Source organism: Bombus vancouverensis, chromosome 17 (genome assembly GCF_051014615.1).
Source record: "Bombus vancouverensis nearcticus chromosome 17, iyBomVanc1_principal, whole genome shotgun sequence".
Classification (NCBI taxonomy): domain Eukaryota; kingdom Metazoa; phylum Arthropoda; class Insecta; order Hymenoptera; family Apidae; genus Bombus; species Bombus vancouverensis.
This window is the reverse complement of record NC_134927.1, coordinates 5,348,684-5,367,035: the sequence shown is the minus strand read 5'-3', so window position 1 is coordinate 5,367,035 and position 18,352 is coordinate 5,348,684. Positions and strand designations below refer to the sequence as shown.

The window sequence follows — 18,352 nt, the reverse complement described above, 5'->3', positions numbered from 1 at the left end:
TCGTGTTATAACGCTGATATCCATAAAGGGGAAGGAGTTCTCGATGAACTCGTTCGACTGTTCGTTTTATCTAAACAACCGCGCGAAGGAGCATAAGCGGACGAGAGGCTGGAACGATAATGGCGGTTATTAAAGCGCGATTTTGCAGGGATACGTTGGCGTTCGAATAATTTTATTAAAGTTCACCGATCAATAGCAATGGCGGGACGATTCGCGCGCTGGAATGAACCGCTGGAAAATTGCGATGCAAAAGTCGTCGAGGTCCTCCGCGAGCCGTATTTTACGATGCCGTTAGAAAGCGGCGATTCTCGAGTTTTTTTACGCGGTTTTTATGCGACCGCGGTTCGCCGACGTTGCCTCGACGGAAGAACACGGGGGGAAAAACAAGTCTGCGAGAATTTTTCCCGAGCTTTGCTCGTATTAAGCTCGTTTACAAAAGCTGGTCTCGCCGCTGCTTCGGCCGCCCTCTAACCGAAGAAAGCCGCTTTGTATACAACCGTCTTGACACGCGATTCAATTTCCAGACCGCTGGAAAAATGTCGCCTGCGAGACTGTCTGCTTATTTTACGTTTTTCCAAAGTTGGCGGAAATTCGCAGATCACGTGGTTAAAAATTGCGTTATTTTCGTCGCTACGCTTGCTGGCGCGCTATTTTTATTTCCGCCAGTGATTTACATGGATAAGGATAATTCCTCGCAATTTTCTTTATGCGCAAAACGTTTTTGAGTTTCAAATTTCGCGCTCACAGCGATTCCTCGGCTCGTACATCGTTTTTGTGATATTAACTTCCGACATTAGGCTGTTTCAGATCGCATTTCTCAGCGTTTCGACATATGAAATTTCTGTGACAATAGAAAATTGCAGTCAATTATCGTTTAAACGACAAGTGGCCTAGTTTCACTGGTTTTAACGTACATTTAATTACGATAACATTAAATTAAAAAGTAATTTACTGGTCGATCAAATTTCTGATAAATCCTTCGCTTATTCTTCGGTTCCTCACATATTCCATTTTCTGCATCCTCATACGCGTTCGTCTGCCAGCTAAAGACATCAGCGAATGGCTAAGTTGTAAATTGCAAATTATAGGATTTTCCGCCTTTATTATTAACATTATTATTGCTAAATGAACGTGTAAAATGTACACTGTTATCGCATATTACGTATGGAAATTCATTGGCATCAAATTTTCCTGCTCGTACGTACCGTTGCGCATGGTCGAAAAGAGCGCAGTTATGACAAAAGGGACAAAATAACAGCAGCTACGTTTCTCATTTTTTAATTCCCACATTTCGTTATTATTCTACGTCTATTTTTTATACGAAACAATATTATCTTTATTTCAAAGCCAATCTTCCTTCCCTCGCGGACCTCGCTGTATATTTTCTTCTTTCGATATCGATATTTTCTTCTCACCGACTGTTTAAAATTGCCACGCTACTCGTAATTCTGGAAAATCAACCGGCACGAGAATCGACAGCAATCAATTTCAATTTCATCGAATGTCCAACGTGGCCGTATTTTCAATAAACTTTTCCACCCTTCACCTTCCACGCTGTACCAGATAAGAGTCGACCGTGATCCGTTATTGCGTATACCGTTTCAGGCAAACGTCAGCTTTCACGTGTCACGTTAGCTTTCGGGAAATCTTGCTCGACAAGTAAATCGCGTTAATCAATTTCCTAGCGACTACGTTTGACGTTTCTCCGCCAACTTTTTCCGCCGTCCGCAGCGCAAGACGTGCCGCTGCTATACACGTGTCCCGCTATCGTTCGGTTGTGCGGAAAGTCAGCGGCCAGGCGCAAGGAAAGTCGAAAGTTTTCTTCGTAAAATCAGCATTCGAGTGTTGTATTCTATTTTTATTTTTAACGATATCTTGCCGCCGGATGACGCTTCTCTGTTTCTCTTAACGATAAACGCGTTCGAGTCTTTGTAGACGTCAGCGTGGTCAGCTTCGTGGAATCGAAGAGCTTTGGAAAAATGAAAACAGAGGATATTTGGAATTTATCACATGACGTGGAATATCCAAAATGAAATATTCTTTCGTTTAACATTATTACCAGGCTGTGGATATTTGTGGATTTTCGCGAAATTAAAAGCTGCACAAATACACGCGAAGCATGTAACGCGCGGCAATATCCGAAACAGGGAATTTCCTGCGATATTTTCATATTTGTTTTATCGACGGACTACCTTTATATTCGAAAATACAGGAAGATGGTAAAAATCCGCGGTCCAATTATTTCATTAAAAATCCATTGGCATCTCTTTCATAAATAAAACTGCGTTCGTTGTGCCTTTTTCCCTCCTCTTCAAATTTCCCTCCGCGAACCTATTCAAATCCGCGTTCCACTTACGCACCGATAGATACTTTTCCGTTGTGACCGACAGAGTTCACCTCTGACCTTTTCGCCGAGCTTTCGCCGTAAGAGCCGTTTAACGAAAGAAATATCAGCGACGAGTGGAATTAATCGCGTTAAGCAATTTTCCAGACTGCGGAGGCGTCGCCGCGGCATCGCAACTCCGATTCCGTAGGTGGACTGCTGAATACGAATTAGCGAACTCGAATAGAAACTGCGCTATCCGATGGAAAACAGGCGGAATGGAGAAAAGCGAGAGGAGAGCCGAGAACGTATGGCTTTGCGGACCAAGTAAATTACAGCGTTGGGCTTGCAGCGTGCAGCAGTTTACTTGTTTCATTAATTCTCCCTCTTTCCGCCTCGTGCTTCGTGTTGCTGTTTTCCTTGCTTCCTCTTTTTTCCTTCTCCCCGCTGGTTTCCTTATTAGTTACGCTTTTCCCTTATTACCCTGTCACCCTTTTACGGGCTTCGTCTTTGTCTCGTCTTAACGATCCTTCCTTTCCACTTTTCCTTCCCGAGTCTCCCGTAGCCTGCTCGTACTTCTTTCGAGCGTCTGCCTTTCCCTCTTCAATTTTACTTTTGTTCGTCGAGCAGGAAATTTCGTTCAGGCTGTTTCCAATTTGCTAAACTTAAGGCTAACGAGGCTATGAGTAACTGTAAGGGTTGCAGAAGTATATTCCAGGTTTGTGCAAGTTTGTGTTTCAAGTATATGGAGAAAGTAATAGCACGTGGCGATCAAACGAGTATTTTATAATTTCCAATGGAATTTGACGTGTTTTATCGACCTCAAGCTTCGTGTAATTTCTGGTAAATTTATTATCGATGGTCTGTACGCTAATTGGTTTCTTTGTCGTAGAAAAGTTGCTGCCAAGTTTTCGTACAAACGTGATAACTATGCTGAGATTATTTAGAGTCCAATTTTATATAACACCATGTCACGATTAGATGTGAGATGATCGTGAAATCATTCAAGAGAATTAAATGGCAATTTTTGTGAACCTAAGCAATTGAGAATGTAAAAATGTAAAGTCTAATTTTATATAACGCCATGTCACGATTAGATGTGAAATGATCGTGAAATCATTCAAGAGAATTAAATTTTTATGAATTTTTATGAACGTAAACAATTGGAAATGTAAATGTGTAAACTGTAATGCACATAATTGGGCCTGCAACGAGATAAATTTTCAACATTTTTGCTTTTTAATCCTCTTAACAATCCCCGTTTAACATACACCGCTCATAATTCTCGTGCCTGGAACCTCGAGTTTCCTTCAGTTTCGCTCATCCGCGTCATCCATTGCTCCCCATTTCGCGTCACTCATTTTCACGCCTCCGCGACACTCATGCACACCCTTCCACCATTTCTATCCATCTCTTATTTATCTCCATTTTCCATTTCATTCGCCCGTTTCCATCTACCATCGGTCTCGGCCATCTCGTCCCCCTTTCCATTTCTCTTTTCGCTTCCACTTTCACGTTCCAGCCTTTCGTTTGCCGTCCTGTCGTCAGCTACCCATCTCTTTCCCCGGCGGCTTGTTTTTCAGCTCTGCCAATTTCCAAGTCGCCTCTTTCCATTTTCCATTATTTACCTCCGCCTCCTAATTCTTTCATCCTCAAATAAACCTGTCATTCTCTAATTTCCCAACGTTCTAAATCTTGCGTCGCGCTCACTACGCTTTCTAATCTTCTCATTCGCCAGCTCTCTTACTCTCTCGCTTTAGCGTTCACTGTCTTGTTTGGTCTCTAGATCTCTTTGACAACGTAGATTTATTTGATTTTCAATTTGGATAATTTATCCAGTTGGCTTATGAATAATTGCCACGTTTCCACACAAATTATCTATAGGCAGAGTTCAGTGTAGTGGCATCGACACTTTTTCGCGAATATCCTGGAAATTAAGTCCAGTCCTTGTAGGAAAAAATGATTGAAAATGTCGATTTCTGCAACATACAGAGAAATCATGAAGATCGTAGCGAGCTTTCCTACAGTTTCAGCAAAGTTGCTAAATTTATGCGGCATATTATGACGTTCAGCATTTTTCACTCCTTCGATAACTTCAGCCCAAACTGTGTCAGATTCCGCCTGTATGTCTTGGCAGCCGTCGTTCTCATATTTTCTTTCATCTTGCCCAAGTATCTGGTCCGCTGTGCGGTTTTTCATACTTTGGTTGACGCGAGGAATAGCGCGACCATGTTCGGTAATCGCAGCGCGCTTCCACACGCGGCTACGGTGAACGCGTCGCTGGCCAGAAAATATTCGCGAGCTCGGGCGAGACGAAATCTCTCGACAGCGTTTTCTCTTCGTGGCGCGATTATGCTCGCGGCCCGGCATTATTTGTTGCGCCTGGAAACGACCGACAGGGAAAATACGCCGGAACCCGGCCACCAGATTGTGTAGGAACATGTGTACGTAGATGGGAACGCGGATGAAGCCACGACGAGACGAAGAATTGCAGAGAAGAATGTTGGACGCTGCACGTTCTTCGCACACTTGGCACCCGTGTTCTTAATCTTCCTGAGGTATCTGCGCCACATTCTTTCAAATTCTAGGTCGTTTCTCTTGAATTGTATAAAATATCGTTGTTGATCACCTTCCAAGTTTTCTCTGCTATTTCTATCCGCTGGTTCGTAACTTTAACCCTTTACGCTCTTACGTCGAGTGTCACTCACCAGACATCAGTTTTTATCTCAGCAGCTCCTTCGACAAAGGATAACCCTGTCTATAAGTTGCGCGTCTGTGGCAGTGTATGCGTCAGCATTGCTTGTTCATCTTCTGTTTCTAAACGAAAATTGGACAGGCGTAACGTGCATATGCAACATTGTGAGAAACGTTTGTTATAATTCAGTTAAAAGAGAATATCATCGATGTATCGTTTTTTTGTGAAACGCGAAGAAAAGCAGGATTGCATCCTGGAAATTGTATGAAGGAATATCATACACTTAAAAATTAGGAAATACGACAATACTGTGAATAAGAGTGGCATTTGAGTGAATTTCTTTCTTCCTTTATTTATTTCAATTGTTTTATTTTTTAGTTCAAGTAAATTTCAAATAAAAGCGCGAAATTGAAATAAAATTCGCAGTGTAACGGGTGAATATTTTTCGTGTTTGCTCGCGCCTTTCTTATTTCCCCTGCCGTTACAAACTCGATGTTTCAGCCCAGTCGAAGAGGAAGACACAGTTTTAAACAAATCTGTACAACTAGTTTTTAAGGATTTTGAAGATTTCATATTCTGCCGAGAAAAGAAGTTCGAGTGCCTGCTAAAACGCCAATGTGTGTTCCTTTTGTCTCTTCTTTTTGTCGAGTTGCTGTTAAGTAACGTCAAAATTAGGCTTCGAAGAGAACAGCAAGAATCTTAGGCAGCCAGCATCTTGAAGAAATCAAGTACAAATATGTACAATTAATACAAATCAAATTTCAAAAACAATTCTACGTCACGAATAGTTAATTACAATTAACAATTACACCAGCTTCGAACAGATCGGAAGAACTTCACGCTTCTCAACGACATGTTTAATCTCAGCTGTGCAATTAAATCTACAATTTTATGAATGTTTGTCTCTTGTCTCTTCTTTTTGTCGACTAGTTGCTAAGTAACGTCGGAATTAGGCTTCGAAGAGAACAGTAAGAATCTTAGAGCAGCCAGCATCTTGAAGAAATCAAGTACAAGTATGTACAATTAATACAAATCAAAGTCACGGATAATTAACTACAATTAACAATTGCACGAGCCTCAAACAGATCGGAAGATCTTTAATTTCAGGTGTACAATTAAATCTACAATTCTGCGAATGCTTGTCTCGTATCTCTTCTTTTTGTCGAGTAGTTAACAGCAATGCCAAAGAAGGACAAGCGTTAGATATAAGTAAAGGCAATATAAGAAATGTAATCTGGAAGTCGTCCAAAACCGAAAGGCATGGACTAATATCAAATAAATAAAATAGTTAACAGCAATGAGGAAATTAGGCTTGGAAGGAAACAGTAAGAATCTGAGAACAGCCAACATCTTGGAAGAAATCAAGTACAAATATGTAGAATTAATAGAAATCAAATTTCAAAAACAACTCTACGCCACGAATAGTTAATTACAATTAACAATTACACCAACTTCGAACAGATCGGAAGAACTTCACTCAACGTCATCTTTAATCTCAGCTGTACAATTAAATCTACAATTTTATGAATGTTTGTCTCTTGTCTCTTCTTTTTGTCGACTAGTTGCTAAGTAACGTCGGAATTAGGCTTCGAAGAGAACAGTAAGAATCTTAGAGCAGCCAGCATCTTGAAGAAATCAAGTACAAGTATGTGCAATTAATACAAATCAAAGTCACGGATAATTAACTACAATTAACAATTGCACGAGCCTCAAACAGATGGGAAGATCTTTAATTTCAGGTGTACAATTAAATCTACAATTCTGCGAATGCTTGTCTCGTATCTCTTCTTTTTGTCGAGTAGTTAACAGCAATGCCAAAGAAAGATAATCGTTAGATATAAGTAAAGGCAATATAAGAAATGTAATCTGGAAGTCGTCCAAAGCCGAAAGGCATGGACTAATATTAAATAAATAAAATAGTTAACAGTAATGAGGAAATTAGGCTTCGAAGAGAACAGCAAGAATCTTAGAGCAGCCAGCATCTTGGAAGAAATCAAGTACAAATATGTAGAATTAATAGAAATCAAATTTCAAAAACAACTCTACGCCACGAATAGTTAATTACAATTAACAATTACACCAACTTCGAACAGATCGGAAGAACTTCACTCAACGTCATCTTTAATCTCAGCTGTACAATTAAATCTACAATTTTACGAATGCTTGTCTCTTATCTCTTCTTTTTGTCGACTAGTTAACAGCAATGAGGAAATTAGGCTTCGAAGAGAACAGCAAGAATCTTAGGCAGCCAGCATCTTGAAGAAATCAAGTACAAGTATGTGCAATTAATACAAATCAAAGTCACGGATTATTAACTACAATTAACAATTGCACGAGCCTCAAACAGATGGGAAGATCTTTAATTTCAGGTGTACAATTAAATCTACAATTCTGCGAATGCTTGTCTCGTATCTCTTCTTTTTGTCGAGTAGTTAACAGCAATGCCAAAGAAAGATAATCGTTAGATATAAGTAAAGGCAATATAAGAAATGTAATCTGGAAGTCGTCCAAAACCGAAAGGCATGGACTAATATCAAATAAATAAAATAGTTAACAGCAATGAGGAAATTAGGCTTGGAAGGAAACAGTAAGAATCTGAGAACAGCCAACATCTTGGAAGAAATCAAGTACAAATATGTAGAATTAATAGAAATCAAATTTCAAAAACAACTCTACGCCACGAATAGTTAATTACAATTAACAATTACACCAACTTCGAACAGATCGGAAGAACTTCACTCAACGTCATCTTTAATCTCAGCTGTACAATTAAATCTACAATTCTGCGAATGCTTGTCCTTGTCTCTTCTTTTTGTCGACTAGTTAACAGCAATGAGGAAATTAGGCTTCGAAGAGAACAGCAAGAATCTTAGAGCAGCCAGCATCTTGGAAGAAATCAAGTACAAATATGTAGAATTAATAGAAATCAAATTTCAAAAACAACTTTACGTCACGAATAGTTAATTACAATTAACAATTACACCAACTTCGAACAGATCGGAAGAACTTCACTCAACGTCATCTTTAATCTCAGCTGTACAATTAAATCTACAATTTTACGAATGCTTGTCTCTTATCTCTTCTTTTTGTCGACTAGTTAACAGCAATGAGGAAATTAGGCTTCGAAGAGAACAGCAAGAATCTTAGGCAGCCAGCATCTTGAAGAAATCAAGTACAAGTATGTGCAATTAATACAAATCAAAGTCACGGATAATTAACTACAATTAACAATTGCACGAGCTTCGAGCAAATCGGAAGAACTTCACGCCACTCAACGTCGTCCTCGATCTCAGCTGTACAATTAAATCTACAAATCTGCAGAAGTTCATTTAAGCTTCTTCACGCGCATAATAGCGAACGAACATGTACTTAGTCGTCATACCGAATCTGGTAGATCGAAAGAATGATCGACAGGTGCCATAGAATAATCGAAATTTTTCACCGAAACTTGCCACGCCAAAGTAGCGTTAAAACGTATTCGGAACATTTAACTGTGAAAAATGACGGTGATTCGGAACGAACGTGATCGAGCCGGTTCGATGGTTCACGAACACCAGCATTTCCCCTCGCTTTCATTATTTCAACTACGAATTCCGTATTGGTAAATACGGGACATCGTGCGCGTATTTTCATCTCATTTAATTCTTCCAAATCATTAATACGCCGCGAAACGGCCAAGGGATTAACGCCGTAACCGGATTTCACGGTTTTAACGATGCCGATGTCGGTTCGCCGTGGAAAAGCGGTCGATTGGTGCTCATTACGCAATAAAGTTGCCACGCCGCGCTCGCAAAATGATCTATTCCCATGACTGGTCTTTCTCGGCTCGCCTGAAATCCACTTGCGCGCCTCCTGCCCCGCCGCCTAAGCGTTCCATCGCTGGTTTCTTCTCGAGAGCCTTCGTAGATCATGTCGCGCGAAAATAAATGATTTCCCCGTTTTTAACGAGATCGTAAATTACGGCGATGCTCCGAGTGTCTGAAAAGCGGCTCGCGAAATCTTGCCAAGAAAAAAAAAAAGAAAGAAAAAGAGGGAAGAAAAAAGGAAAGAAGAAGACCGGCGGGAAAAGCATGGCTCGAAGGGGAAAAGTCCATCGCTGTGGTCCATCGTTGCGACCTGTTCGAGTTAAAGTTAATGAAAGCATCGAAGAGGTTGGGCAAAAGTGTAGCATAAAGTGGAAACGGTTTGAAAGATCGTTTTGTCAAATAACGTTCACCAATTTGCGACGTCTGCGAAAACTACGCTCGTCATAACGCAGAATATTGCCATTTCTTCGTCAAACGCAGAGATACGCGTGGCTGTTGTAATACAAAATTAAATTGTGACGAAACTATATTGTTTTATTTTCTGTTACGTACGACGGCTGATAGAGAGAATTTGCAGTAAGTTTGCGCGCGGAATAGTCTGTCGTCCTTTCATTAGACGTATTCCTTTTTATGGAAAGTCGGGAATGACACGAGTTGGAAAATCGTCGGCCGTTATTTTTACATTCGCCGGTGAATTCCTCGGCGACTGCAAGTTGAGCGAAGCAGGCGAAGCACGTCAGTCACGGCTCTTTTCCATTTCCTTCGAAACGACCGATGCTTTGAGCGTTTCTTTCGCGTCGAAGCATCGCGACGCGGTTATTCGAGGTACTCGGTGACTGAAAATCGTTGAAGCACAACCGGCAGTCCTCGGCTTTGTGAATCGTTTTTAAGGAAATTAATTTACGAATTCGCACGTTACTTTATGTCTGTGATTTATCCCCTTGGAAGCAGGTGTCTCGCAACCGGAGTAGCAACGCTCGTTGGTAAAGAAGAAAAGAAAAAGAAGAGAGAAGCTGAGGGGAAATGATTAAAAATGTTAAATCGTTGGATAATTGAAAGAGTGAATGGAACAAGAAGGAATTTCTAACGTAATTGTAGACGTTGTTTGCACGGAATTGCAGCTCGTGATACTTTTACAACTGTAAATGATTATCGATCCGTTTAAAACGCCACTCTCATTACATTAATCACGTTTTGTATTTTTAAACTAACTTTCTAAATGTTCGAGAAATATCGCTGAAGAGCTTCGCTGCAACGAAATTTTAATCGTAGCGAAATTTAATTAGCGACAAAGCCGCGCCAAGGAGACATTTTTCCTCGAAAGGCAAAGACTTTCGTCAAACACTGAATAAATTCTCGCAAAGTTTCGCTACTAATTAACAATTCTTTGATTCTGAAACGCGTGTTTGCTTTATAGATTTGTCCTTGTTAAACAGCGCTTTGCAAACTTTCTTTCCTCGTTTCATCACGATGGAACAGGAATAGCATAACACAACAATACTTGAAAAATGGCTGATAAAGTGACAGTCGAAAATGTTAAAAGTTGCGGCGAAAAGAACAGAACTGAATTAAATGCGACTTGTTTAAACAACCACGTCGAGATCTTAGATTTGGAAAGCCATTAGCGTGACAAATGATGGAAGAAATGGGATTTTTCAAAAATGTACCTGGCAAATCTTTTTCGACGCTTCCACTTGTCCGGTTCTCGCGACAAAAAATGAGAATTCCAATTCACTTTTCTTCTATTTTCTCTCGTATTTCTCAACCAGTTTCCCAGATAACTGGCACGTATTTACTTCCTGATGGCTGATACGATTTTTCCTTTTCCGAAGAGATTTCGAATCGACGAGAAGAAAGGCGCGCGATTAACGGAATACTCGAAACACGTTAACATTAACGTTTGAGGACAAACTATATTTTAGAACAAAAGTGGACAAGTCGTAAACATAGCGGATTTTTCTTCCCAAAGGTCAGATTGGGCAAATGGAAAAATTGTTACGGACGTGTTGCCTGATTGAAACTTGAAAGAGCAGAACTTTTGTCACAGGATTTTTGCAACACAGTGTTCGATTCGAATCGCCAGCTTCTACTTAAAAAGCGAATTTACCTGGCAATTTGACAGGCAAATCGTAAGCATCGAAAGGATCTGTTGGCGAATATTTCATATCTCGATCGGTCTTTTGTCCCCACGTTGCCTTCTGGGCCATTTGCTCGCCTGTTTTCCACTTCTGGCCAAACACGGTTCAACGGCAAACCGATTTACATTTTGATTTAATTTATTCCATCGTAAACTCATAGCGCTCGGCCGACGTGCACGTGTGTACAAACCGGGTCGCTCGGCCGTCACACGAGCGTGTGGCATCCGCGCTTTTTGCGGTGAAATTAAAAACGTTTAGCCGCTCGAAATTGAAAGCTTCCGTGCCACAGGTTCGCAAGAATACACACGCCAGCTTCGTGTATACTTTTGTCCAAGTAAAATAGCCGATGAACTAATAAAATGAATTTCGATAAAATCATTCCAGTCGCCTTACTGAAAATCCATGTTCTTTTTCCAATCCTCTGCTCCTCACTTACGTACAGTTTATCGCGTATGCTATAAACATTTACTACTTGCGAGATATATTTTATTATTATTTATTATTGCTTAGTTTTTGGCTTTCGAGGGAAACTTTGTCGCTGGTAATTGGAATTATTTCAATTTTAAAAATTATTTATTGTATTCACATGTGACTAAGTCAGCAGCGAATTAAGCAGTTGGCTGTGTTTCACGAGTATACTTTTTGCCATACGTTTTGGGAACACGCTTTTCAAATAGATCGCAACAGCTAACCGTTTAACGAACGAATCAATTAATTATCGATATGAAATTATGCATAAAAAATAATACAAGTCCGACAAACAATTGGTTTGAACGGCGAATAAAATAAAAATTGCCTAGTTAAAAATAGCTTATTATTTGTTATTCGATAAAAATATGTTGTTTGCGCAGTGCGTGAATGTTTCTGGGAGGAATGTAACTTTTGAGAAAATTTCGTGCAATTCTTCCACGTCAAATGAACGTCGTGTTTTGTCATGTTAATACGTGCAAATGTGTAAATTTAATTTTCACGAATTACAAATGCGCGGTGCACTAAATTAACCATTATGACGTCACATTGTACGCTTCTAACGCAACTGTACGAAATTCGTTATCATTTCCATTTACGCGTAGCCTGACGTATAATGTCTGTCACGTACAATTAATTTCTGTTAATTAACGTTGTTATCGAAAAATATTATATATCATAAATTTGAATATTTGTACGTTTGATCATCGCACTAGCGTACCGAGTTATTTACATTCGACGAACATAGTTCCCTTTGATAACAGATGGAACAGAGGAATTTGTTAAAATTCGTACAACAGCGGCAGGAAAATGTAATCTTCTTGTTTTACCGGATAAAAGAATCTCGGTGTATATCTGGGCCTTTTATTTTTTGACGAACGAGTTTCGCCGATTAAATTGTTTGCCACGCTACGCGAGTTTTCCTACATTTTCTATTTCTACGTAAAAAATAAAAGGAAACAGCACGGCTGGTGAAACAAGAAAAATTAACTATTTTCAACCATTTGCAAATTTTTCTTATTTTCTTATTTTCTCATGGATCTTAGACTAAATTGTACAATTAACAGATACAATTAACCAATCGATAGTAGATTCTACAAGTAGAATCGTCTTGGAAGATTTATAACACAATGTACAAGTAGAATTATCATAAATCAACAAACAGTAGAATTATTAGAAATATTAAAATACAATGAATAATAGTTATACAAGCAAAACTATTCTAAATCAATCAATAGTAGATTCTACAAGTAGAATCGTCTTAAAAGATTAATACTACAATATACAAGTAGAATTATCACAAATCAACGAACAGTAGAATTATTAAAAATATTAAAATACAATGAATAATAGTTATACAAACAAAAGTATTATAAATCAATCGATAGTAGATTCTACAAGTAGAATCGTTTTAGAAGATTAATAATACAATATACAAGTAGAATTATCACAAATCAACGAACAGTAGAATTATTAAAAATATTAAAATACAATGAATAATAGTTATACAAACAAAAGTATTATAAATCAATCGATAGTAGATTCTACAAGTAGAATCGTTTTAGAAGATTAATAATACAATATACAAGTAGAATTATCACAAATCAACGAACAGTAGAATTATTAAAAATATTAAAATACAATGAATAATAGTTATACAAACAAAAGTATTATAAATCAATCGATAGTAGATTCTACAAGTAGAATCGTTTTAGAAGATTAATAATACAATATACAAGTAGAATTATCACAAATCAAAGAACAGTAGAATTATTCAAAATATTAAAAACCAACGAATTATGGTTATACAAGCAAAACTATTATAAATCAATCGATGGTAGACTACACAAGTAGAACTGCTCAAAAGCAACGTCACGATTACATGATATTATTTTCCAACTGTTTGAAAACGATGATGAAAATGACGATTACAGCTGTCTCGAGTTTCGACCAAATTACAGAATCGCCAAAACTAATCATTTTATTTATATTAAATTATTACAAATTAAGATTACAAATTGCAGCATTTTAATTCTACGTATCGTTTTATTTTTCCACTGTTTCATCGGACTATCTTCGTCGTCCATTTTCCAACAACACTGGAAACGTGCACCTCGTGTGATTTAAGAGTGTCAAGTCCACCGGTAGACCACCGGCAAGCGGAAGAATAAGAAGGAAACGACGAAAGAAGAAACCTTTCAGCCTCGATGGTCTGAGGGAAAAAAGCAATTTCGAAAGTAGATCTTGGGCAAAGCAATTCGAGAGCACGAGATACCGACACCTTCGCTACCTTTTTCGACATCTTTAGCTCAACCCGCCGTGAAAAATTAATAACGTGGTATTATTGGACACGGTCAGGGTCGAGTGTTCCAAGGAAACTCTATCGATCAGGTTTTAATAAATGACAAGCATTTTTAGGAAAATTCACGCCACGTTATTTCGCCCGGATCCTACGATTCTTCATCCTCCGTAAAAATCCACTGCACTTACGTTTCGTATTTTATCGAGCTGAAATTGTTCCCTAAATTTGCATCTTCCTCCTCTTCGTTTCGGCCAAGTTCCCATGGATATGCTTGTATAATTGCAAAGTTTGCAAAGTTTCAAACATAGTAAAATAATTTGCATTATGTTGAGGAAAGGAAGAATTTTTCCAAATCCGACAGATATGAAAATTTGTCGCTCTTTCGTCCATAAATCTATGTATTCGTGATAGTGATTTTCGTTTTCAATTAGCCAGTTAGGTTTGGTGGTACAGTCACATAAATCTCATCTTTGCAAGTTTGCAAAACTGGACGTAACAGCTGATCAACTTGGAATTAAAAAATATTTCCCTGTAGAAACGTCTTCAAATTTGTCCGCATCAGGTAGCTTCTTTTTCTAATTGCGTAACTTTTTCGACTCTTTGTTAGCAGAAAGCAAACTAAAATATGGAATCGTATAGAAACAAGAGAAGAAAGAATAAGAAACGAAAGGGAGAAGAGAATCGTAAGAGCACGTCGCGCAGATATTCAAAGCAGCTTGGAAAAAACACCAACACCACGAATAGCCTAACATTTTAAAGGATTCGATCTCCTCTTCTCTATACGATTTCCATCGTACTTTTGTCGTTCCAAGTGTCAAAGGATGGCGCACGAGAAACTTTTTCGTGCCTTCGAGAAATCGCGACTATTTTTAACAGGATTCCGCTCGTCCATCTCCTTATGTCCGCGGGCTGCGACCTCTTATCCTTCGACTTGTGCCACCCCCTAGGGATACAACGAGAGAAGTCGAGACGTTCCTTCGATCCTTCCTATCCTTTCCTCGTCAACTTCTTATTTCCTGCCACGTGGCTTCTATTCTGCTAACGCGCGACAATTCCGTCTTTCCCCGTGCAACGTAACATCGTCCAGAAATTCCAATCTAAAGTTTAACTGTTAGAAATTTCTCTTTGCGAGTCAGATCTGGCTGAGAAATTATCAGCAAGTTGCTAACGTTTTTTTTAGCAACAGATGCAGTCCGCGGGTGTTTAGCGTATATTTGGTCGGATTGCAAGGATACGGTCGAGTCGAAATGAATTTCTCGCGGTTCCAAGTGTCCAGGGAACGTAGGTTGGCTTGTGCTGTGAAGTAGACGAAGCAACGCGTATGTCGGTTTATGCAATTCCTGTGATATTGTTATAAATAATTTGCAACAGGATGCGGCCTAGTAACACGCACAAGCGGGCACGAGGCGAGTCCTTGTGAAAAAATAAGAAAATGTGGGACCAAATTTTGTGTGGGACCACTCAAGATTTTTGGGAAAATCGAGACTGAAAATTTGTCAAGTATACTTTCGATTATTCAGTCGCGTCTGGTCCAGCTGGACAAATTGTAAAGTACAAATTAAATAATAATAAAAAAATATTATTGAACTCGCAAAATTAACGCTTAAGCCACGTCTGACTGCGATAATCTAAGTTAGATTCGAGTTGAGTCGCTTGGTCTCAGTGCCACTTGATGATCAAATTATGTTTCATAACACATACCTCTGCATACGACGTTCTTCTGGCAAATATTTGAAATTTATCTTGGAGGAAGTATACGTACGAAGTTGCTCTCGAAAATATTCCAAATTCATCTTTGAAGAATCGTGGTCGAGTTCTCGTGCACAAAGTTGCCAAAGCATTTCGAACCTGCTAATTCTAATTTGTCTAGTGCCGTTTCTTTTGTCCGTAGGCGAAGTATATCTATGTCGTTGGAGATGTGTGAAGCAGCAAGCGAAATACAATAAAGATATTGTTTCGTCAGAGTTCGTGATACGAATGCAACGTTTGAATCGCGAATTCAGACTCCGTTGCAGTTTCGTGGCCAGCGAACCGTGCATTTTCTCCGACTAATCTGATCATTTCGTCACTATCAGCGTCCATTGTACATCGTCGAATATTATCACGAAAACTACTGTATATAGCAGAGAATTTCAAAGGCTATCGATATTTGATATAAACGCTCGCTGAGTGTTCGCCAAGCATTGTCTTCTACCCTAACTTTTGTCAAGTTGACAGTGACGCTGAATTATATTAAATTCGTAAAGTACACGCACAATCGTCGTATCATCCTCGTTCGTGGACGATTCGACTAATTGTACAGGACGATTCATTTTTCTAATAGTTTAACGATATTTCAGATCAAAATGTACAATTAGGTTGGCAACTTAATGATAATAATACTAGGATATTGTTAAACTATATTAGTGTAATCGTAGGGACAAATAATAATAAATAATTTAGTACAATATAATCAAATATTGAAGTATAATATTGTTAAAGCGTTTAAACAGATGATATTCCATGGAAGATTCAAAAGATGGCAAGAGACATGACAATATTGCGTTGGCAACTTAATGATAATAATATTAGGATATTGTTAAACTATATTAGTGTAGTATAGTATAAACTATTATAATCCAAGTTACAGTAGCACGCCAAAAGAATTTACTTATAATTCTCAATGAGAATTGATTGTAAATAGTCTACCAAATAAAAAAATAAAGATAAAAATAAAAGGCAACTAAGTGATTGCGGATTTTGTCAATACCATCCAATGACAAAAGCCGCAATCATTTAGTTGCCAACCCAATATATACATTTTTATAAAATTATATTTTTTTATATATTTTTATACTTTATAGTTATTTATATTTATACTACTTAATTACATATTCTATACAATTATTATAAAAATGAATCCTGCTGTGTAATAAATAAATAAATAAGTAAATTTGTACAAGTGCAGCTATTAACTATCACAATTAAATATAACTAGCAATTATTACAATTAAATACTGCCAATGTAAAAGTTGAATCTCTCGTATGTTTCGTTCGTTGCTACCACAGCCACATACACCGGGTGTCCAAATATTTATGCACACGATACTGTATATACCATCCACCACTTACGTGTGTGTATATATATATATATAACTTATGTTATCTAGGGACACGATGGTCATTTCGTTTCCTGATCGAACGAGGGAAATCTTGTTAAGGAAAGGGATCAAGGATCGCGTTTAGGGTTATTGCTCGAAGGAAACCGAACGATTTAATGGGCTCGTCCAGGTTCTCTGATCCGACTGCAGGTACGAGGTATTGTCTTTATCGACGTTTTCAGTGAAAATATGTCAAACCGATATTTCGAACGACGGGCAGCCGATGCTTTTAACTGTCGATTAATTTTGAAATTTATGTCAAGACACTGGAGGTTGCGATCGATCGCCAGCTTTTATTTGGCGCTCTCACTCGTCTTCCGCATCTACGATTACCGATTTCCGCGTGCCGACGGTTAAGCAAATAGAAAAAATACCTGAATTTCATTAGCTTATGGGTTTCTTCATTTGCTAAACGCAGCGAAGTAATGAAAAACCTGGCACTCAGATTGTATAGAAAATGTACTATACATTTGTATTATTTCTACTCTGCATGTTATTATTTGCTACTACAAATTACATAGCAGAGAACGTACATGGATTTTAGTTTGATGGAAATGATATTTCTTCAATTCTGAATTAATAGGGATATCAATTATCAAGTTTCACGTGAACGTTTATCACATGTTCGTAGCACAGATTGCTTCAAGTTTTCGTTCAAGTTCGGATCAGCGAGGAAACACGCAATCGTCAAAAGTGGTTTCTATAATCGACTTTCTATATGGCCACTTATTCATATAATAGCAACCTTCGCACACAGTCCGCACACAAATTAAGAAAAAAAAAAAAAAAAAAGAAAAGAAAAGAGAAAAAGGAAGGAAACGAATAAGAGCAGGCCGTTGCTCTCCGTACTTAAGAGAAAGCGCGAATGAATCAATATCCAATAAATCGGCAGACGACTAGCTACTCACCCTGCAGAAGCTGGTGATGGAGGATATCTGAAACAGAAAGCAGAAAGGAACGATCAATCGTTGGAATACCAAGCGAAATAGCACAGCGATAAATAATTGGATATCCAACTTCGAGATCGGATCATCGTACCGAATATTCCCACACACTGGAAGCCTCTTTTTGATTATGGCTAGTCCAATGACTTGATAATATCATAAATATGATACAATGTAGGAATAATAGTGTTTAACACTAGAACTACCACACCAGTCAAACCGACTGGTTTTACAATTATATTTTCAAATTCCGACTTTTGCAACGATAAATGAAAGAATAATATAATGAATTATATTTTGTTTTTTATGTATTCGAACTGAAAATAATTTTGTATGAAGGCTACTTATACCAATAGCAGTGAAAATGACTGGTACTTGTCAAAGTGTACAGGAGTCCTGCACTCTGTTTATCGGGCCCCAGTTAACCAATTTCCTCATTGTCTACAACTTGCCACGCGTTTCTCAAATTTTTACCGCGTATCATTCGATACGACGATATCAGTTATCAGGAAAATTCCGGATCGATCGCTGGATTG

The 18,352-nt window shown here is 38.4% G+C and overlaps 1 protein-coding gene across 1 annotated transcript in view; it reads right to left on the bottom strand.

Annotated features, from left to right (window-relative positions):
* Positions 1-18,352, bottom strand: part of Nrx-1 (neurexin 1) — a 600,022-nt gene that overhangs the window by 258,772 nt on the left and 322,898 nt on the right. The window contains exon 8 of the mRNA XM_033349833.2: positions 17,781-17,807. Coding sequence (XP_033205724.2) covers positions 17,781-17,807 — 27 coding nt within the window. The remainder of the gene's footprint in view (positions 1-17,780; positions 17,808-18,352) is intronic.